Source organism: Molossus molossus, unplaced genomic scaffold (genome assembly GCF_014108415.1).
Source record: "Molossus molossus isolate mMolMol1 unplaced genomic scaffold, mMolMol1.p scaffold_m16_p_7, whole genome shotgun sequence".
NCBI classification, from domain to species: domain Eukaryota; kingdom Metazoa; phylum Chordata; class Mammalia; order Chiroptera; family Molossidae; genus Molossus; species Molossus molossus.
This window is the reverse complement of record NW_023425401.1, coordinates 99,636,531-99,660,531: the sequence shown is the minus strand read 5'-3', so window position 1 is coordinate 99,660,531 and position 24,001 is coordinate 99,636,531. Positions and strand designations below refer to the sequence as shown.

The window sequence follows — 24,001 nt, the reverse complement described above, 5'->3', positions numbered from 1 at the left end:
ACCAGGGCCGGGGACAAACTGCAACCGAGGTACGTGCCCTTAGCGGGAACCGAACCCGGGTCTCTCCCGACCGCAGGCCAATGCTCTAACCGCTGAGCCAAACCGGCCAGGGCTGTAATTTTTTTTTTTTTTTGGTGGAAATGAAACTTAGAATATTGACTAACGTTGGTTTGCCTTAAAGATCATCAGCTGGTCCCATTAGTAGTCATTTTTGAAGGAAAGATCAAATTAGGTTGAAGTGTAAGGTCATGGTTATATTTTCCTCTGTTTATGTGTCTCCTCTGTTTCTCCATTTGCCCTCTATTTATGTTGATATATTTAGCAAAGGCAATGAATGGAGAATCATGACACGTAGATTCCGTGTCTGCGTCTTTTCTTCTGTATTTGGGGTCGGCTCTCATAGAACCCAGGTTTTATGGTGAACTCTCTATGGCTTCTCTCTACTTCCTCTAATTAGAATATTTTATTCTCAAAGCTGCAATGAAATCTTCTAATTTTATTTCTCATAACACGTGACCACTTACTGCAATATTGGATACACATTAAATACTAATAAATGAAATTGGAGGAAAAAGAAGTGATTTCCACTGGTCCCTTAATATACTCTGTGAGAGACAAACATTTTTATGTGTGTTTGTAAAAATAGTGTTTACCATTCCTCAAGATTAGCAATACAAATAATTAGCTTACAAAACTTATTACTAAGTCTTTTTTTTTTTGGTATGTGCCCCTAGCGGGAACCGAACCCTGGGCTCTCTGGTCCGCAGGCCGATGCTCCAACCACTGAGCCAAACTGGCCAGGGCTTATTACTAAGTCTTACTGCAAAGAAGCCAAATCTATTTCACTGTGTTTAACCCCAGTGTTTTCCCAAATTATTTGACCATAGAATTTTTTTCTCCCATGATACCAATTAAATTTCAATCCTTTGCAGTGTTCTAGAGAGATATATTTAGAGCAATGATAGTGTGGAATTTTCCTAACTTTCTTTAGTAAAAATTATATCCAAACAAATCCTCTGTGGAGAAATATGTATTATTAATTAAATTAATATATACAATTATATGATTATTTGATTTAAATTATATAATAATTATGTATTAATTTAATTAATACACACCCAGTGTCTTCTTCCTAGCTCAACCATCCCCCAGTTAGTTATCTTTAATAAAAGGATAAACTCATTCGTGACCCTTTACTCCAACTTCCTTATTTTATTAATTTTATTTTTTATTTTTTTTGTTAATCCTCACCAGAGAATATTTTTCTCTTGATTTTTAATCCTCACCAGAGGACGTTTTTGCATTTTTATCTTCAGATAGAGTGGGAAGGAGAGAGGGAGGAAGAGAGAGAGAGAGAGAAACAGTGACGTGAGAGAGACACATCAAGTGGTTGCCACCCACATGACCCCAACCAGGGCCGGGGACAAACTGCAACCGAGGTACGTGCCCTTAGCGGGAACTGAACCCAGGACTCTGTGGTCCACAGGCCAACCCTCTAACCGCTGAGCCAAACCGGCCAGGGCTCCATTGATTTTTAGAGTGGAAGGGAGGAGGGAGAGAGAGAGAAAAATCGATGTGAGAGAGAGACATCAATTGGTTGCCTCCTGCACAGCCTAGGCTGGGGCTGGGGAGTCAAATGTGGTACATGCCCTCAACCGGGAATCAAACCTGGGACCCTTTGGTCCATGGGCTGATGCTCTAACCACTCCGTCAAACTGGCCAGGGCATCTGCCTTATTGTAGAATCTACATGCCTTCCTATATGCTTCAAGCATCCCACTCTCTTTTCTCCTCCAAATTTCAGTGACAGCAGCAGCCAAATTGAGGATATGCCTGGTGTTCTGAATTCATGGTCCTTCCTCTTTTTTGAGTGAGCATGACCTCAAGTCCACCTGAGCTGCCTACTCCATCTTCATGCTTCCTCAGTGGCTGGGTGCTGCAGCTCCCGAATTCCCCATCATCCTCTGAACCCCCACCATCTCTCTGTCCCATGCTCTCTTCTCCCTTTCCTCCGCTCAGCGGTCGTGTAGGAGGCACTGCTCTGGGTTATAGGTGTTGAGGCTGTCTCTGAAATTAGGTAAGTACTGAAAAACATTTCACAGTATAAAGGACAAAGAGAGAAGACAGCCAAGTTCAGACACTGTGCGAAATACCGGTAATAATGGAGTCTGAGCCATAAGTAGAAGGTGGTCTCTTCTGTCAAGAAAAGGAGCCAAAACAGGACTTTCAGGAAAGAGGGAGCTATGATATCCTTAAGGAGAGACCAGAGGATTATCATTGAGTTTGGAGACTACGAAGTAACTGGTGGTTTTCAAGAGAGTGTCTGGGACAAAACCCAGAACGATGACAAAGCGGGACTTGGTACACTACTAATGAATCCTAACGACAGGATTGAATATCTATGAATGCACCCGGGTGCCATTAATATTCTTCTTAACTTGTAGACTGTTCAGTTCTCCTACTTTTCTTATTGTACCTTTTCTAGCATTTCTTCTGTAAATATACCGTCATTAACAGATATTCCGCAAGGCTTAAATATAGCTTTTCTGTTATGTTCTAGATACTTTTTCCTCCTAGAGACCACGTCAATGTTCCTAACTTCAGTTTTCACAAATGCACTGGGCATTTATTCTCGGGTCCCTTGTAACAGGCATGCCTAAAAAAAAGCAGCGTATCTGTCCTAGAGTTGATGCATACTTTTGAACTAACTATTTTTGTCAATAGTGATCCCTCTAGTGCAATCACTCAGAATCAAAACTTTGCCTTTTTTGGTACCTTATATAAAACCAGCTAGGATTCCTTTTTTTTTTTTTTTTTTTTTATCCTCACTTGAGGACATTTTTTTTTTTGGCATTTATCTTTAGATAGAACAAGAGGGAGAGAGGGAGGAAGAGGGACAGAGAAAAACATCAATGTGAGAGAGACACATTGATTGGTTGCCACCTGCACGACCCCAACCAGGGCTGGGGATGAACTGTAACCGAGGTACCTGCTGAGCCAAACCAGCCAGGGCGTAAGCCTGGGATTAAGTTAAGGGAAGAAAGTCTTTGATTAGACAGGGGCAGACAGATCACTCCAAGCCCTCCTGCCCCCCAGCCGCAGCCTCACTCGGATGGAATGAGATGTATCCCACCCTCTCAAGAGGAAGCCCATTGCACACCTCAATAGCAGTCACTGTGAACATTTGAGCGCTCTGTTTCAAAAAGCCCATACCTGATGCCTATTTTGATTTCTTTAGGGCTGATTTTAAACATTTCTTTTAAGACACGGTGACTTTTTAAACTCTTTAGTGCAAATATAAATTAGAATATCAAAGGGAAAAGCATAGTTACATGTTAGAAAGGGACGCCCCGTTGTTAAATGCTGCCTTGATTATCTTCCAGAGTTCAGAAATGTTGCCTGTTTTTCTCTAGTTTCTCAGTATAGATATTCTTCTTTTTTTCTGCCTGCATGTAACAGAAGAAAATGCAATGTACGTCATGTTCAAAGAGTCAATTCAGTGTCCTCTCCACCCTTGAACCACCTCTAATGTTAGCATACTACGGAAAGGAAATAGTGCTCAAAACATTCAGAGGCAGTTGACGCTGAGCGTGGACAGGAGGTGGCAGTATTGGCCAGCCGCTGCTGCTGTGGCCGGGCTGGGCTGCTAGGTAGGGGACAAAGCCTGGAGCTGATAATCTAGACCCTTCAGTCTCACTTTTCCTAACACAAAGGAAGGAAAGAACTCTGCGAAGGGGAAGATGATTTCACCCAATCCAGATCATTTCCTTCAGTTGTGGAAAACATGCCAAGTGCTATGCATTGCAATTAATTAAATCATTTCATTGAAGGGCTGCTGGAAAGCTGGTGGAGATGATTTGGCGACACGTGAAGGCCCAGCAAAGAGTCCCTGCCCACGAACCCACTGTCTGGACCTCTAACAGGAACATGTGCCTGGTTACTGGGAAGGGAAAACCTCCCACGACCAGCTTTGAGCCTTGAGATCTTTTATACAGTTTTGCTTATATAGGGACAGAGACATTGGTACTTAAGATCATTTATGTCTCCTGCTGTTGCAGTTGTATTTGTTTTCATTCTCTGTTCATAGCACCTGTCTGCTGCATGGAAGTTACAGGACACTTATTTCAAAGTCAATCGAAAATGATTAGTATTTAATGTGCTGTGAGTGAATCCCCTAATTTTCCCATCCATCTCAGTATCAGTGTTCTTCCTGTGATTTAGAGTTTTTCTTTGCAGGCTCATTTCCAGATTGTTTTCTTTCCGTGCATCACTTAGTTATTCCTTTCTAGTAGTCTGAATGGACTCTGATCTCTATAGGTGGCCGAAGCTCCCATCCCGAGGACATGCCAGGGTGTCTCGGGTATGTCAGTGAGCTGGTGGAAAATTGGGCTCAATATTAGCGGCTTTATCCCTCCAGCCCTAACAGGTCTCAGCTTTATATGGGCAATGGCCTCAGGCCATGGTGACACTTATCCCAGCCTCTTATTTCCTTGCCAAGAGGGAGCCTGATTCCTATACAACCTCCTGCCAGCAGGGGGCAAACTCTTATTCCGCATCATCAGACAGAAGCCAAATTCCCGGCCTCCTCTGCTTGCATCTTTGTGTTTTGTTTGTTTCTGGCCCAGAAAGATTTTATTTTTTACTGTTGTGTCTAGAGTGAAACGGGATATTGAAAGTGTGAACTCATAGCATGCTCTTTACCAAGAAAAGAGAGACATATTTCAACCAAATATAAGAAAAAGAAGTTTCTACTGTAACCCCAAAGAGACTAGGCTGGCTTGTGAGTACAAACTGTGAAGGGGGCGCTACGTGGTCATCTCTCAGAGAAGATTTAAAGAGCCTGCCTTCTTTCCCCTTGTCTGAATGGGATGCTGAGTTCGATTTTCATGAAGTTATGCTGCATTTCTTCTGAGAGTCTGGTTCTTCTTGGGCTGTTTGCATCTGCAAGTCAGCGATCCCTGATTGTTGGGATTTTGGAGTTTTCATGTCCTTTTTAATGCCCCTAACTCCCCCTTTTGTAGATATCTCCTTTTACTGGGTTTCATTTGTTTTCAGCAACACAGGAGCACTATGTAATACAGTCACCAGCCGTATTTTAGCATCTGGCATCTCCCCCTGTTACTTCAATATTCAACAGCAAACTTTGTTAGTGCTGCATGGAAAGGAAGGGCCATAGAAGTGCTGACTCAGAGTCTAAGGCAGCAGATTGTCCAGCCTGGGGGAGTGGAGTGACTTTCGACATTTGGGTAGATCTGAATTTCTAGTTTACCAAACTGGGTAAACATTTGGGCCTTGCCTTTCTTAGAAGGTTAACACAGTTTTAGACTTCATGATGGGCGGGCACGTTTTTCATCCTGGGGAGTAATCATTGAGGAGGGGAAAGGGTTTTAGATGGAAGTCAGGAGACTTGATATGACTCTGACTCTGCCACTTCTAATTATTCAGTCTTGAGCCAATTACGTGACCTCTCTGCACCTCAGTTAATAAATCTGCAAATTCACTGAATTTGAATAAGAAATTTCTTTGTTTAAAACAATTTTTTTCTTTTTTTATTGATTTTTTTTTTTAGAGAGAGAGGAAGGGAGGGGGGAGAGAGAGAGAGAGAGAGAGAGAGAGAGACATTGATGAGAGAGAACATCGATTGGCTGCCTCCTGCATGCTCCCCTTTGGGGACTGGGCCCACAATTTGGGCATGTGCCCTGACTGGGAATCAAACTGGGAAACTTTTGGTGCATGGGTCAATGCTCAACCACTGAGCCACACCAGCCGGGCTGAATAAGCAATTTCTAAGTTTCTTCAGTGCTCCAAAGATTCCAACAGTACATGCCACTCTCCAGGTTGGTCTGGCCAAATCCAGAACTGGGTTTAGTTCTGTATTTAAAGGCTCCCTGCACCAGAGTGGCCGTGAGGTTGGCTTTTGGTGTTTGAATACCTTTCTGAATGCCAGCTACCACGTAAATGATATGATATGAAGAAGGTCATTGGACCTTCCAACTCTTGGTCTCATGTACAAATTGGAGATGACAGTTATATAGCTCATAGAGTCGTTCAGAAGTTGAAGAAGACAGTTCATCAGAGAACTTGGCTCAGGGACGGGCACACAGAAAGCAATTGGTAGCTCACTCTTCTGGCTCATTGTGAATTCTTTGTGGGCAGGCGCTCTGCCTTACCTCAGCCCGACTCACTTATATTTTCATTTCAGTTGCTTAGTTTTGCATTTTATACATTGTAATGTGCAATAAATGTACTGTTAAAGTACAATTAAAACAATATTTAAAAATCACGACTCATGCAAATATAGAATGAATGCATGTCAAAATGTATTTATAATGCAATCTACATATAGTGTGTTATAGAATTGTACACCTGAAACTTATCTGATTTTATTAACCAATGTCACCCTAATACATTGAATTTAAAAATTTTATTTAGCTCTTTAGTGAAGGAAACAACAAGATGATAAAGCTGTTTTTTTTTTTTTTTTTTTTTTTTTGAGAAATAGAGGAAAAGGATTATGTAGTTTATGCCAAAATAATTTTGCTAAATTTGAGACAAAATTGGTTTATGTAATCTCTACAGTTTTCTGCCTGCAGGACAGAAATCTTCAAGTTAACCTGTAGTTATATAGTTCTTAGGCCTAGTATGATATTGTGGGGATATTCAAGTTTGTTTTTGTTCTTCTTAAATTTGGGGTAATTTTTCTCAATGGTTATAATAAGACAAAATCTTAGACAGAAAAAGATTAAACAGGAATATGATTCTAGTATATAAGTATCTATTTTCTGCCTAAACTTATAATAAGTACTAGGTCCAGCCCTAATTATGTTTTCACGATGTTTCATTAAGGGGGTTAGGAGGATACTTAGGGAAACACTACCAATTTCCACGGTGATACTGCAGAGGACAATCTCTTCACTGGTGCCTGTGTGGGGCCATGCACCGTACCAAGAGCTTTATATACATTTTACTCTATAAACAGTTTTGTGAGGTAGGTATTATTATCTCCATTTTGAAAATCAGATAAATGCATCTCAATGATGTTAGATAATTCAATCAAGATTACAGAGCGAACATGAGCCAGAATTGAGATTCAGTCTGATTCCAAGTCCCGTGTTCCCTCCAGTGCCCTCTGCTATATACCTCCCTAAATTTTAAGCTCTCCTCAATTTTAAAGTAATCTCTACTTAAACACACAGGCGAAGGGGTCTCCTTTTGCGTATATGCTAGCGCGTATACAAAGTGGTCCTTTTCCCTATAAAAGACTTGCCACTTTGAAACTGCCTGAGATAAGTGGTCTTCCTGTTTCCTGGCCACTGGATTAAAATGTGTGTGTGAGAGAAAAATAAAACCATTCGAAGTTGCTCTTTAAAGCTGCCTCTGCTTAGGTTGTCTTCCTTGTAACTTATCTTTCTTATCACTCTTCTGGCCCCCAATGTGTCTGTAGGTGGGCTGGATCCTTTCCATTCTGGACGAACTGCAGCTGAGCCCTCAGCCTCCTGTCGGGGTCCTTCCTCTGGGAACTGGGAACGACCTGGCTCGGACTCTCAACTGGGGAGGGGTAAGAACTCCCCAGCAACAGACTCCCCCAACCCACAGGTGTTCTGGTGGAAGGGGAGGATGCTACTGTTGTCCAAGGAATAAGTCAGAGTTGAGAACCAAGACGCCCATGAACCACAATCTTTTTCCTTTTAATTTATTTTAGAGAAAGAGAAAGTGAGAGAGAGAGAGAGAGACATCGATGAGCGAGAACATTGATTGGCCGCCTCCTGCATGACCTCCACTGGGGATCGGGCCCACAATCTGGGCATGTGCCCTGACCAGGTATCGAACAGGCAACCTCTTGGTGCATGGGTCGACGCTCAACCACTGAGCCACAGTTTTATCTGGTAACTATAAGCAGCTAAAGAAGAAGGGGACATTTGGGATTTGAAAAATGGGGGTTAGTGTTCAGGCCTGGGGCTTTCTGAGCTATCCACTAGAAGAGAGTGGGTGGTCCTCCAGTCTTCTTGTAAAACCACCACATGGACTTGAATGATCCTGACCCTCCATCCTGGCCGGGATGGCAATTCGGATTCAGATTTATCATCATCCTTAATTTGGGAAGGTTACGGGTTTTTTTTGAGCTTTGGGTTTCTCTCGTCAGCCTTATCATGGCTTTGGCTCTACAGGCAAGTAACTGTCCTTTCCACCATGGGGCCAATTTCACACAAGCTTACTGGAGATGGTTTTCCCTGTCCCCAGTCAGCCATTTCACTCTTTATTTTTTAATGTACAAAGATAAGAAGGTACAATATGCAAACACATGCAGCCCTCCAACTTTTTTTTTTTATCCTCACCCGAGGACATTTTTTCATTTTTTGTTCAGATAGAGTGGGAGGGAGAGAGAGAGAGAGAAACATTGATGTGAAAGGGACACATCGATTGGTTGCCACCTGCACGACCAACCAGGCCTGGGACAAACTGCAACCAAGGTACGTGCCCTTAACGGGAATCGATCCCGGGTCTCTCTGGACCACAGGCCGACGCTCCAACCACTGAGCCAAACTGGCCAGGGCTCCCCCCAGCTTTTTATCTGCTCATATGAGACCATTGCCTGGGCTGGGCTCCATGAGAATGATCTTCAGGTATTAGAGGATATTAATGTGGCTTTTGGGTGAATTAGCTTCCCACGTGTGATATTATCTTCAGATACTAATTTGGCTTTGGGTGAATGAATTAACCTTTCATAGGTCTTCTTTTTATGTATAAATAATAAATACAGGGTAGAGCAAAAGTAAGTTTACAATCGTCAGTATGTGAAACAGAGTTTATTCTTGTATTATTATTAATTATTGTATATTTCCCATATGAACAACAATAAACCTACTTTTGCTCCACCCTTTACTTACATGAAGCAATTAATTTATTATCAGGGTTAACTCCTCTCATGCAAATCAATGACTTGACAATCCTTAATAATCATGCTGTCAGTGATGTATGCTGAAGGGGTAAGTAGCTCCCTAACAGTCAGGTCAGACTTGCCTTAGGTCATGGAAGGGATGGTGTCCTACGACAAAGTGAGTGAAATGGGATATTAATAAGAGTAACTGTCTATCAGAGGCTGCTTTGATACTTTTCCCCTACACACACTTGTTTTATGCATCTCACACATGCCTTCAGTAGGAGGCCTGGGGTCCTGTTTTGACTCTGATGAAGGAGCCATCCAGCATGGTCCCGAAAGGCCATCAGCAACTATTGGTTCTTGGTGTCAGCAAAAATTATCCCTCAACTCAAACCAGCTTGAGTTAGCATTTCTGTGCACATTAACTGTGACTGTTGTCTTACGTTCTAAATACCTCGAGAAAAACAGTTCATTCTCCCAGCCTTGCTGATTACAAAATAAATAGAAAGCTACAGCAGAGGGTTCTTCTTTTCATGAAATACCTTTGGCTGTACCGCTCATTACTGCAGACGCCAACGGGTGTGTTCTTTCATTCCTTAGGGCTACACTGATGAACCTGTATCCAAGATCCTTTGCCAAGTAGAAGATGGGACCATTGTACAGCTAGATCGCTGGAACCTTCATGTGGAAAGAAACCCAGACTTGCCTCCAGAAGAGCTTGAAGACGGCGTATGTAAGGTCAGAGAGTTCTTCTTCAGCAAAAGGAACCCTGGAGCCTCTGACATGGGAAATGCATCTGTGGCCAGAGAGTCATGTGCTATGAGATCAACAGGATTGTGTTAGAGTTCATGGTTTCAGGGCTCTGTGTCTAACACTACCCAATGATTCTGCCCTATAGGCTTCTAAAGACCTAGATTTCTACCTGCTTCTAGAACTTAGGGAGCTGATCTCTGTCCTCAGCTTCCACACCAGGAAGACATATCCATGTTCTTATCTTTCCAGCTCATTGCAAACTCTTCACCTATGAGCAGATGAAATATATGTATGTCCTGAAGCATTCGGCGCATGGTCTTTCCAAAGAAAGCTCCCCCCCCCCCCCCGAGATTTCTGGCTTGGTGTCAAATATCTCTCATGTTTAGGAAGTATTAACCAAGCCAATTCCATGACTTGGTTGGGACTTGAAGATGCCTACATAAATGTTTTGAGTTCGTACTTTTCCTTCCGTGATTGAGTTATATTCCAAACCAAGACAAACCAAGGGACATAGTTGTCAATGTGCTGGTGTGGAGATATAGTGGAACACTTGGTCCTAAGATCTGGCCTCAGTTTCAGATCAATTTGGTAGGTTGCCAAGGAGCCACTTTGGAGTAGCTACTTCCCACTTCTTTTCTCTGATTGTGTCTTCACACTTGTGTGTGCATAAGGAGCTCCAGGTGTGCTTGTTAAAAGTGCAGACGAGGAGGCCCAGTCTCAGAGAGTTTCATGAAGTAAATGCAGGGTTAAGGCTCAGGCACCCGTACTTTAAACAGCATCATTGCTCTATTGGATTATGCCATTGATCGAGGCTTTAAAATACATTGAACCAGAGAGCATTTTAGATCAAACAGACATACACTTACTCATGAAAACATGTTTTGTCTTATCTTCATGTTTTTGGGTTTTTTTTCCACCTAAACCATGATCTAGAAATTATGTAAGGTTTTGGGTAGATGTCATGATTGCTCAGTTGATCCTGAGTTCATAGTATCACAGTGTTGTCTAAAGAGCACTAATTTTCTTGGGATATTATATGTCTTTCGAATGTATTGGACATACAGAAATTGGGTAGAAAAACAGCCAAAGTAAAAAGAAGTGTACCATATGGAAATTTTAAGCTCCTTTCCCCACTAAGAATGGTTAGGCCCTCAATAGAAATCTATATTTAAATCTCTGCCCAACAGCTCAAGTAATGGAAAGACTTCTTGGTGCAGCCAGGGAACATTAATCCAGATAATTAAAAGGCTATGAAAATGGATTCTTGAAGAGATGTGTAGGAAATTGGGGCAATTTTTCCTGGAAAATGCGAATAAGAACTTAATAACAGACTAAATTGGGATATTATTTATGGGACGGTGACCAGATGTTCCCCTGAGTTATCAGTGGATGCTGAGACATGGGTTAGACTTGTAGCCAAAAGAACATAAATGGTAGAGACGAACATATCTGCATTCTTGGCATGATCACCACCCTTTGCTGTCATTATAAGGATGGTATTTTGTTTAAGTGCAGGAACTGGACATTCTCAAATGTGAAGCCAGGAAAATGAGACATGATTTTGGCATTGTTCTATGTGTTTAGTTTCTTTCCCTGTTCTCCAGTTCATTATAACCATTTCTAAGGGTTGAGTTGACCTCGGAATCGTTATAAGCTCTGGCTCAGGGCCTTTCATGAGGGGGCTCATGCCTTATTTCCATTAGAGACCAAGACAACCCATTTTCTTTCTTTCTTTATTAATATGTCTCTCTCACTCTCCCTCTCATTTCATTTTTCTCTTCTTGGCACAGGTTCATTTCATTTTTCTCTTATTGGGACAAGGTTCTTAGTCTTGTCAAGTAGAAAATCTTACTGACCGAGGGGCACATGAAACACTGTAATAAACTTACTTTTGGAGTCTTGAGGGTTAAACACTTATTTGTGATAGAAGAGAAGTGCATTTCTTTCTGGAGGATAAACCTGATCATTATCTGGAAACATTATCAAAATGGAGGTAAAATTGCCTCTCTATTTACTTTAATGTTTATCTTCCACTCTGAGCTGCAGAAGGTAACATGAAAGAACCTCCATTTCCCTTCGAACGTTTCCCACGTGCTTTGTAAATCGTCCTCGCATTGAGCTGCAGCCTTAAAACCACCTTCATTTTGCGGTTCTAATTCAGGATTTCAGGTTGCGTGGTTCTCTCTTTTACTCAGCTTTGCAGCAGTTAGAGCCCGTGACCCAGAGGATTCTGGGAAGGAAGGCTAAGGCTTGGGTGGGCATCTGTATGTCTGTGTTTGCATGTTTCATGCTCATGTTAAAGATACAAGGTTTGAATAGGGGAAAGGGGGCCAAATATATGGTGATGGAAGGAGACTAGACTTTGGGTGGTGAGCACACAATAGGGTATACTGATGTATTGTAAGTCGTACACCTGAAATGTACATAATGTTATTAACCAATGTTATCCCAATAAATTTTATGTAAAATATACAAGATTTGATAGATTAAATAGGAATCTGAATAATACTGATAAATAAATGTGTATTTGTATATATATATATATATACACACACACACACACACATACATATACACATATATACTGTATATGTCTTTTTTCTTCTAGATTGAGAATAACTGTATGTCTAACTGCCTTACTGCTTATATGACTTTGGTCAAAAATATTTTTTAAAAATTAGGTGAAGGGCAAACAAATTAAATATTATTCATTTTAGGTTGCAATAGTAATATGCTGAATGTAATTCTTGAAAAAAGTATATTCACTGATGAAGTAGGTTACACGTGATCCTTCCAATTGAATTTACTTTCTAAGTTTGAATAGTGGATCATTCTTTGTAACTGTTACAAATGTGCATCCCTCAGCTTAATAAGGTTCTCTTATTACAACGCCCACAAGAATAGTTCTCATTTATTAATCTGTATCTGTATCCCTTGTTTCCCATACTATTTAAAATTCTTGGGAGTATTATTTGATTTGAGCTTTGACTAATGAGTTCATTCAAACATGCCCCTTTCTTCCACGTAAACCCCCTCTACCTGGGCTTGTGACTGACCTCTCTCCCCCAGGGACGGCCCCAGAGACAGAGGTCGGGCTTGAACTCTATTTTCCCCTGCCTGCCTGGTTACACACAACTTCCCTTCTCCTTTGTTCGTCGTTGCAGCTCCCTCTGAACGTGTTCAATAATTACTTCAGCCTCGGATTCGATGCCCACGTCACACTGGAGTTCCACGAATCCCGAGGTGAGGACAGCGTCCCGTGCCCGTCTCCCGGGGAGGAAGTGTCCAGCAGGTGTTTTGCATGTTCCCATTTGTTCGCATATTCCTTCCGTGTTGACCGTGTGCTTCCGTGTCGTTTCGCTGTGACCTCCACGATGACCCTGGGAGTGAGTGAGACAAGATAGGAACTTATACCAGTGGCGCCCCGGGACCTCCTCGTTTAGCATCTCAGAGGTGCGCAGAGACGGGACCAGATGCCTGCTGCAGGTCTCGGGACGGCTGCTCTTCACATGTGACTAGACACGGGGAAGTTGGTGAACGACTAAGAAGTTAGAAAGATTTTTTCACAAAAGTCATCGGGATACTCACGGCTTCTCAAACCACCAATTATTATAATGCAACACTTCATAGCCAGAGCCGGTGAAACCTGGTAGCAACACGTAAAAGACCTGCCTGTCAAAGTGACAGTAGGCATCTTGGAACAGCAGGCGGCTGTGGGTGGTTTGGGGTGAGAGACCAGGGTATGATGATGATGGGTTAGGTTCAGGAGATGCTGGAAGTCCTCACTGGATGAGATAGAGGAAGGAGTGAAGGAGGCAGAGTGTAATTTCAAGTGCCAATAGAGATGGAGTCAGGATTGGGGAGCAAAACAATTTTTGAAAGAAAAATAAGACCCCTGGCTTGTTTGGCTCAGTGGTTAGAGCATTGTCCCGAGGACCAATGAGTCTTGGGTTCGATTCTGGTCAAGGGCACGTACCTCGGTTGCCGATTGTCCCGGGCCCTGGTTGGGGTTGTGCAGGAGGCAACCAGTGGATGTGTCCCTTTCACATCCATGTTTCTCTCTCTTTCTTTCTCACTCTCTCCCTCCTTCCCTCCTACTCTGTCTGATGATAAACAGAAAAATATTCTCAGGTGAGGATTAAAAAAAGAGAGAGAAGTAAGATGAAGTAATGATGTGGTTAAATATTTCATCACAACTTTCTTAGGTCTTCAGAGCTGAGAAAGTTGAGGATTTTGGCTTATGCTTTGAAGTTTCAATGTCTCTCGGTTTCTCTTAATCTCTCTATTTCTCTCTTAAGATCTCTTATTAATATAACTATAGTATACATCTCTTTCTATGCCTGTATCTGTAACTAGATCTGAACCAGTCCCTTGTGAGTATGTCAATCTATAACCAAAATACTGCTAGTCTGCGAGGTCGTCAGTGACATGTGACATAAAAGTCACAAATGAGGGATTATTTTATTTCTTCCCCTCCAGATTCTGCAAGAGCAGAAATGGTTTTAACTCACAGAACTTGGACAACAGGAAACTGAAAGCTAGGGTTTAAGTGTTCAGACTGCAGTAATGATGCAGGGATAATGCTGGAAACATTCTTATGCACTAAAGGTCGAGAGGAGAGCCATAGGGTTCTGGCTGTTAGAATACAAACGACAAGTGAAGTCGAAACCTGTAATTTTCTTTGTGAATTCAGCAAATTGGGTATACTTTTTCTTCCAGGATTCATGAGGCTTCTAGGGCCACAAGCTGTGCCAGAGAAAAGCAATACTGATTAAAGGGGAGGCCATAGTTCCCCCCCCCCCTCTGATTAGCCAGAAAAATCACAGATAGAAAGGTTGGTTGATAACACAACCCAAAATATCAAATACCCCTGTCAGAAACATCACCTCCCTCCCCATCTCCTGACAATAGACAATTGTTGGATAGCAGATAGTGAGAAGGGTTCCGACATTGGGGCCAACATTTATAACCTGTTGCCCTTCCTATATTTAAGGAGAGTTAATTTGGGGAAGTAAAGGGAGTTTCCTTTGTCCATTTCTTACCCCATCCCCTCCCTCATATTCTCCCGGAGACCCCGAATCTGGGCTTCCTAAGAAAATTCTTAATTTCTTAGCAATACATAAAGTAATACAATTCCCTAATGCATGAATCTCCCCAAATAGACATTCTGGCATGAAAAGAGACCTGCACGAATACGTGGCCAACAATGAGCTCATTCAAGGGAACTTAATATCTGGTCTAATTAATCTGAAGTTCATCTTGATACATTTCCTTGAACTCTGATGACACGTCCATGCCTCAGAGTGAGCGGAGAGTAAAGAAAGACAGCAAGATGGAAGGACCAGGCTCAGAGGAGAGTTCTTGTAGGAAAGTGTTTTTTTTTTTTCTTTTATTTTAAACTAAGGGCCTATTTCATTTGAGAGAGGAATATGCAAATTGTGGTGTGCATGTATATATACGCAGTTTTAAATGTGTGTGATTATAATCAATTAAAAGATGCCAAGCACTCATTTTAGACTAGTTTATGGCTTATGGCATGAAAGCCATATGAAATGGAGTGACAAACCCTTGCCCTGCAGGTAAGCCAGAAGAAAACCAGCCACCGACAAGCTGATAAGGGAGAATTAATGTCCCCTAAGAGTGATAGCTACAATATTCATGAAGGGGACCCAGACATGGTACAAAATAATATCCACAACATATAGCTTGCTATGCCTAGACCCGGTGTGTGGACTTCTTAGTATCTACTAATCTGTTCTGTTTTGCATTAATTAAAATCATTACTTATTATGAAAATATAATTACTCAAGCTAATAGTCTTCTTTTAAAACAGTTTCTTTTGTTGGTTTGGATTTCCCCCATATACTTACCTGGATAGTCAAGAAATCTCAGGCTCAGCTGCAGAAGGAAAAGACGGACAGCAAGCCCACCCCATTCAATCAGGGTGAACTCACTTATTTCTGTTGGTAATGACTGGCTGTTCTCACGCCAACATAAACTCATAGCCGAGCCTTCAGACTGTTCTCAAACACAACCGCTCACAGTTTGAGACTTCATGATAAAACTTGTGTGTATAAAATACTTGGAATGTGACTCAAAGCCTCGTGAGCGCCACTGTAAAAATGGGTTTGGATAGAATAACCTGGTAGATAGATATCAGTCAAAAATATATATAGTGCTTTTGATTGGGAAGCCTGCCAGCCAGTCTACACGGAATGGGAGATAGATACAAATCTCACTAAGGCAGAATTTTTAAAACTTTAAATGGAGAAACAGTTTTTGGCATAGATGTAAAATAGCTCATCAGATTGACATGGAACAAATGCAGATTTTAGCATTGCTACTTATATTGTATTTCTTTTAGAAGAGACAAATAAAGTGACATTTATGTTGAGACAGTGTATTGGTGGCATTGCTATATAAATAGATGCTATGACAATTACCAGTAGAAAAATCAAACAAGAAGTTAATAAAGTCTTAATGTTTTGATTGACTTTGCATAAAGAGTGCAAACATTTGAATAATTGGGTTTATCTATTTGATCAGAAAGATACTCATTTGATGGGAAAACAGAAGCTTTCTTATTCTTCTCAAAATGGCTACATCATGTGTAATTGAATTGCTGCTGCTTGGGTATCAGAAAGTACAATCATTTGAGCCTTGGCCGATTTGGCTCAGCGGTTAGAGCGTCCGCCAGAAGATCAAAGAGTCTCGGGTTCAGTTCTGGTCAAGGGCACATACCTTGGCTGTGGTTCCGTCACCAGCCCTGGTCCGGGTCATGCAGGAGGCAACCAATCCATGTGTCTCTCTCACATCCATCTCTCTCTCTCTCTCTCTCTCTCTCTCTCTCTCTCTTTCTCTCTCTCCCTCCCCCCTCCTCCCTCTCCCTCCCCTCTCCCCCTCTCTCCCTCACTCCCTCCCTCTCTAACTAAAGATAAATGGAAAAATATCCTCGGGTGAGGATTAAAAAAAAAAAAGAAAGTGCAATCATTTGAACAGAATTTGGAGATGTAATAGGATTGGTCATTGAATTGTCATTTGGAGACTTGTTCAGTACTTGAATCACTATTACATTATGACAGTGCTTGAGGACATACATTGAAAATGTTTCAATCCATTAATGTACAGTGATGTCAACAATGATTATGGTTACCAGGTGGCAAAGTCAGGTCTCACTCTGCCAGCTCTATGAATTAGATGGTCATTTTCCTTGGACATGAAAGATATTAAGCACATCAAACTTTCAGTCTGAGACTGGATGCCTAAATTGTTCTGCCTCATTGAGATTATTATTCAGAGGAGTTGAACCTTATGCTACAAGGTCAAGGGAATACAATTAGGACTCTAGAGGAGGCAGTATTTAAATTCGATTTAGAATTTACTATTTGCACTGAATATGCAGAGGCAGGCAGATCTGCATGTTTCAAAGGATTATGAATGTTTCATGATTCATGCGGAGAACGGGCAGGTTTCTCTGCAAACGTGGTGTTTGCAGTGGCTCGTGAAACTCCATTACCCTCGGCGCGGAGGACATACTTCTGGGCTTTCATCTGGGCTCCAAGGCTCGGGCAGAGTTTGCCCTTGAGACTCTCACTATTTGAGATTCTCTGTACGTAACCTTCTTTCGCACCCTGAACCTCTGCGTGGGACCTGTTCACCATTCAAGATTCAGGGGGATCTGCCTCTGGAACACTTTTCTAATCATGTCCTGTTTGTGTAACCACCACCCCATGTCATGCAGACATCTTTTTGTAGCACATACAAAATGACCTTTTACTTTTGATTTTCAGAACTGGCTCCTCCACTCTAAACTCCAACGAGGGCAAAAGACCACATCGTATTTACTTATTTATTCTTTAGCTATGAAAGAATGTTGTTTGTTTTTATTTATTTTTTATTTTTTTATCCTCATTCGAGGACATTTTTCCATTTTTTTGTACAGACAGAGTGGGAGGGAGAGAGAGGAAGAGAGAGAGAGGGAAACATCGATGTGAAAGGGACACATCGAGTGGCTGCCACCCGCACGACCAACCAGGGCCGGGGACAAACTGCAACCGAAGTACGTGCCCTTAGCGGGAACCGAACCCGGGTCTCTCCGGACCGCAGGCGGACGCTCTAACCGCTGAGCCAAACCTGCCAGGGCAGAATGTCGTTTGTTTTTAAATAAGACACTCTTAATCACCTTTTGCTTCGTGTGTCTGCATTACAGGATGCTTCCATCAGAACAGATAATTCTGAATTGATTACATGTATGCATGTATTCTCTATAACAAATCAGTATTACTTCATCTCATCTAAAATAAGTTAACCCACTTTTTTGCAATTACTGTTTCCATTCAATATCCCTTCGTGTTCGTTTCAGGTGTACAGCATAGCGGTCTCTGTGCCAAGTGCAGGGACTGTTTGTCGCAGGAATGGAATTTTAATTGGAGGGATAGGCTCATATACAAAATATAGCTCACACTGCAAAGGCATATATAGTAAGGGCAAGATTAGTGGATGGGCAGTAAAAAATACTGGAGTTCAGTGGGTCTGCTGTCAGGGGAAGGCGTCAGAGGAAAACTTCCAGAAAGAGGAGATAAAGGGAGATAAAGGAGGGGAGTGGGGTTGACAAGCAGGAAAGAGGGCAGGGCGTTCCAGACAGGACAGAACCCAGAGGGATAATGAGCTTGTGATAAAGGTGGGGTAGATGACCAGCTATTACATAATGAGAGATTTCGCGATGGTGTTAGGAAAATGAAGATAATGTTGGTAAAAAATATGTGTCCTGAATGGGAAATGATGTTGAAAAAAAAAAAAGAAAAAGAATATATACAATTTCAGTTGAAGATGGCAATGTTATTGTAGGCGTAGAGTCATTTATGTATCTAAAACTGAAGTCTTAAGATTGGGTAAACAGTGAAGAGAATATAAAAGATGGGTGAGTTTTATAGGGTTCACATTGCTTACTGATTTTTATGAACATAGTGTTGAACTTATATTTATGAATATCTCCCTAATGTGCAGAATGAATTGCACACAAAAGTACGGTTTAAGATCCTATTCTGATGGCACACACATTGTGTTGTACATAAAGATGAGATTGATATGTTAAATCAATAGAATAGATTATACCCAGGGCCTCATCATCGTTATAAATAAATTCTATCCAGAGCCAAATAATTTCCATGATTTAGATCATGGGATTTGGGAAGTTTGAGCTAAGAGAATTAGATGAGATTTATGGATTTCGAATTGATAATGTAAGGGGATGAGACCCCTGGAGACCTTGAAGGGAGTGGATGTATTTTTGATAAGTGAAGGATCTGAATCATGGGGGCCAGAGGGTGGATGATGGTAGGTAGAATTTTGGCTTCCATGACTTTTGCCATTTGGGTCATGCTTCTGGTGTTTCATTTTACATGGCAGAAAGATGTTGTTGACCTTATTCAGGTTAATAATTAGCTGGTATTAAGACAGAAAAATAATCATGGATTATCTGAGCAGGCCCAATGTAGTAGCTTGAACCCTTAAAAGCAAAGGTGGGGGGTGGAACAGGAAGTCGGTGATGTGGTAGAAGGAAAGTCACACAACTTCTAAGTGTGAGAGGGACTCGATGGGCCCTCGCTGGCTTTGACAAGGGAGGCATTAGCACAAGCCGAGGAATGAAGGAGGCCTCTGGGAGGGGAGAGTGGACCGTAGCCAACAGCCAGCAAGGAAAAAGAACTTTATTCCTGCCCTGGCCAGTTTGGTTCAGCGGTTAGAGCGTCGGCCCGCGGACCAGAGAGACCCAGATTCCGTTCCCGCTAAGGGCACGTGCCTCAGTTGCATTTTGTCCCCGGCCCTGGTTGGGGTTGTGTGGGTGGCAGCCACTCGATGTGTCTCTGTTGCATCAATGTTTCTCTCTCTCTCTTCCTCCCGCTCTATCTGAAGATAAATGCAAAAGTGTCCTCAGGTGAGGATAAAAAAAAAAAGAGAAACTTTATTCCTGCCATTGCAAGGAAATAAATGTTGTCAATAACCTGAACGAGCTTGGAAGAGAATCCTTCCCAGAGCCACTCGGTAAGAGCTCCGTAGGCCGACTCCTTGATTGTGGCCTGGTGAGCCCCTACGCAGAGGACCCAGGACACGCCAGTGCAGTCTTTTGGCCTAGAGAAGTGTAAGAAAATCAGTGAATCTTTTAAGCTGCCAAGTTTGTAGGAATCGAAAACTAGTATGATGAGTGCTGGTGTCCAGTCAGGTTGTAAATAGGTTAACGGTTCAGACATCCGCAGTGTGTGTGTCTCTCTCGGTCTCACACCCTCTTGTGGAAGAAGAGGATGAGAAATCCGGGGACTGCAGCCGTAAACCATGGATACTTCCACTGTTGGAGTCTCGGGGTACTTTGAGGCTTGCTGGCCTTTCATCGTTTATTTCATACCAATTCACAGATGCAACTTCCTTAAGGAGCAAACCTCTTACACTTTCCTACTGGCCCTTCGCTAATTGTTGACAGAGTTGAGGGTCCACACCTTGGATCTTCTCAGAGTCGTATGAGTTCCTGCACATGCACATAGACGTGCTCAGCCACGCAGCCCCTCCCTGGAAGAGCCGGGATGCTGAGTGCCGCCGTCTGCAGGCGTCTCTTCCTTCTGGCCTGGCTTCTGCAGGGCGGGGCGCAGCTCACACACGGGCCACCATCTCCCTTCGCCCCGGCCAGTCTTGTTTCTGAGTCTGGTTCGTGCTTGGAATAGGGTCGTAGGGAAAAGGGTTCCATTGCCAAGGCAGGCTCAGTCTGGGAGTCAGTAGTATAAGGTCTAGTTTGGAGCAGAGAGAACAATAGACCTTGCCTCACATGTTTCCCACCCTCAGGGCTAACTTCCTTACCTCTTTATTTTATATCTTTTGTTTTGCATTCAGATCTATCTATCTATCTATCTATCTATCTATCTATCTCTATTTATGCTCACCCAAGGACATTTTTTTTCCCATTTTTTCTTCAGATAGTGGGAGGGAGAGAGAGGAAGAAAGAGAGAGAAACATTGATGTGAAAGGGACACATCGAGTGGCTGCCATCCGCACGACCAACCAGGGTCGGGGACAAACTGCAACCGAGGTACGCGCCCTTAGCGGGAACCGAACCCGGGTCTCTCTGGACCGCAGGCTGATGCTCTAATCCCTGAGCCAAAACAGCCAGGGCCATATTAATATTTTTTATTGAGGTAAACATTCACATAACATAAAATTCATTATAAACAATGTGTAGTATATAATTCAGGGCTTTTGGTATCTTCATAATGTTGTGCAACCATCACCATGATCTAATTCCGGAACATTTTCATCACCCCAAAAAGAAACCTTGTCCCCACTGAGCAGTCCCTCTCCATTTCTGCGTCCTCCACCCCCTGACAGCCGCCAGTCTGCTTTCTGTGCCTACATATCTGCCTCTCCTGCACATTTCCTGTCTGTGGAATCATACCATGTGTGTCCTTATGTGTGTCCTTCTGATGCCTGTCTAGATGCGAGTGTCTTGAGAGATCTCTAGTTTTTAGAATGACTTATCTAATCATCTTTTATCCAGTTAGATTACATCTGAGGTGACTGTTTTCATCAACTGTGTGAGTGAAATCACAAAAAAATTCAGTTTACTTCTTAATTCTCATCATTTTGAGTCTTAGAGAACATTTTCCATCTCTTGAGAGGAAAAAAAAAAAAGCCACTTTTTTAAAGGGAAAAAAAAAAAGCTTTTCAGTTCTGCAGGGCTCATAGAAAAACCTCATGAAAATGTGGGTATTTTCCAAACCATACATTATTAAAAAAGTACATGTTAATAGTTGGTATATGATTCATTTAATAGCTTTGGACATCCGTGCCCTGAAAAGGTTCTTTGCCAGAACTGTGGCTGTCATTTTCCATTTCTCATTATAATTTGCTCAATAGCTGGATCTGATTTCGTTTAAAATGAGGGCCTCTGTCCCTACAATAAATGGCAGAGCAACAGAAGTTCTCATTTTGCCTCTGATTCCATAAAGCAAGAGTTAATAAAACTGAAAATGGTACCCAGCCAAGTCGGGGTCAAAAACGGTTAAGAACAACAAGCCATTCAGCCACCAAATGTATCCCAAAGAAGGTCCAGACCGTAAAAAGGGTCAACTCTGGGGCCAACTGTGGGGATCAAGGAGGTAGAACAGTTCGTATCGTTTTCTCTTCTTTTTGTTTACTACATCCTATAATTAACCTTTTACCTTTTGCATCATTTTGTTTCTAGCATTACAGTACTCACTTTGGTAGAAGAGAGTGAATGGTGATGGGGAAGTTTGAAATACAGGAACTGAGAATAGATGCAGATAACTGTAAACAAACCAATCTATAAAAATACTAACTTTTTTTTTTTTAATGTTGGCCAACCTCAACCCAGTCTCTGTCTTATGTTAATATCATTTTGTCATAATCATGAAAATCATCAAATAATTAATTGTCCAGAATTATTTCCTGAGATTTTGGAGTTTTTATTCAACCCAGTCCTAGTGAGTGAACTCTTTGCTACTTTTCTTCACCTAGACAACAACTTTGGGGGTTTGCCATTCAAAAACAGGGTTCGGACTTGGAGTTTAGCTGGTCAGCCAGTCTAATGAACAGTGACTTAGAAAAGACCTAACTCTCTGAAGGGATTAATGAGCATACTGAATAACATAGCAGAAGGCAAAAATGTTGGCAGTGGGGAATGCAAGACAATAACATTTCATTTCGATATTTTATATATCCCTTGAAGTTCTATGAAAAGTCTCTAGTGCAGATTCTTTTTTTTTTTTTTCCTTTATTGATTTTAGAGAGAGAGGAAGGGAGAGGGAGACAGAGATAGGAACATTGATGAGAGAAATTGGCTGCCTCCTGCATGCCCACCACTGGGGATTGGGCCCGCAACCTGGGCATGTGCCCTGACTGGGAATTGAACTGGTAACCTCTTGGTGCAGGGTCGATGCTCAACCACTGAGCCACACCGGCCAGGCTCTGGTGCAGATTCTTGGTTAATCTTTTTGTGGCCTTCAGCATGTCTAACATATAGGAGCAAGCTCAAAATTAAACTGGTTTTCAGCCAGAGCCTCTGCTGTTATGTGGCCTGTGTCCATTCAGGTGATCTGCATACACACACACACACACACATACACACACACACACGTACCTATCTCCACAAAATCCAGTTGTCTCTGAAAGCCTGTCACAAATAAGTGTGCAGGTGGTAATTAGGAGCTTTTGCAAAATGTGAAAGCAAATTCCCCATTAATGTTTCTCTGAATTCCCCATATTTAGTTACATTTGGAAGCTGCATAGTTTATGGAAGCCTGGACCTGTGGAGGTCAAAGCAAATAATCACCCCTTCCCCTCCTCTTCCTTCCCCCTAACACCTGCCCTGTAGCCCCACCAACGCTCTATTCGGAATGGAGCCCAGAGTGTCTCAACCTTTACTGTGCATGATAACCACCCGGGGAGCTCACTAAACCACAGACCCCTGGACCCCACACCCTGGCATTCTGATTCCATGGGTCTGGGGTGATCCGAATAATTTGCATTGTAAACAATCTCCCAGTTGATGTGGTACTGCCAGTTTGTGGCTTCATTCTGTAGCACTGGACAACGCTGACCACTGCCTGCAACCAAGGGGAAGGTGCCAATGAAGCTGTTGGGTCTTTCGGATCTGTGAGTGGGGAGGGAAAAGTAGGGGTGCGAGTCGAAGTCCCTTCCTTTAATAAGGTCTCCATAACAAAACCCCCCTTTCCCTTTCACAGAAGCAAATCCAGAGAAATTCAACAGCCGTTTTCGAAATAAAATGTTCTATGCAGGGGTGAGTATGTATTTTATTTTATAATGATCACATATTATTTAATGCTAAGTCACTGTTGGCAATGTAGATGCTAACTCTTACTAAAAACGATGGCATGCACATCTCAGATGTGTACGTGTAGGTCTGCGCATGGTTAATGTTTAATGTCTTGGTTTAAGAAGGAAAGAAAAGATGTATGTCTTCAGTGAGTTGGCAAAAAGAGAGCTGGTGTTCATCACCTTTTAACTTGAAAGCCCCAAGGCTCCATGTCGTACCGAGCGGATAATGTCCAACAAGTGATGTGACAGACAAACAGCCAACCTAGAGAATGGGGAAGTGAGGTGGACTGGAAAATGTGTGGAAAGTCTCGGGCAAGAATGTAGTTTTCACAGGGGTACATATTGTCAGTATTTTGATGAGCAAATGGCAGAGCGTGGGATGTTTTTCATGGAGGCTTATATGAGACTCCTGCTGGAGGACTTTCTGGGGGTGAATGGCCAAAGAGAAAAAAAAAATACCTTTAAAATATTGATGTTAAGAATAAGAGTGGTTTAAATTTTTACCACTGGATAGAGGGAGCAGAAATAA

The 24,001-nt window shown here is 42.2% G+C and overlaps 1 protein-coding gene across 1 annotated transcript in view; it reads left to right on the top strand.

Annotated features, from left to right (window-relative positions):
• Positions 1-24,001, top strand: part of DGKI (diacylglycerol kinase iota) — a 423,254-nt gene that overhangs the window by 238,040 nt on the left and 161,213 nt on the right. Inside the window, exons 13-16 of the mRNA XM_036246751.1 lie at positions 7,444-7,557; positions 9,481-9,618; positions 12,798-12,876; positions 23,379-23,434. Coding sequence (XP_036102644.1) covers positions 7,444-7,557; positions 9,481-9,618; positions 12,798-12,876; positions 23,379-23,434 — 387 coding nt within the window. The remainder of the gene's footprint in view (positions 1-7,443; positions 7,558-9,480; positions 9,619-12,797; positions 12,877-23,378; positions 23,435-24,001) is intronic.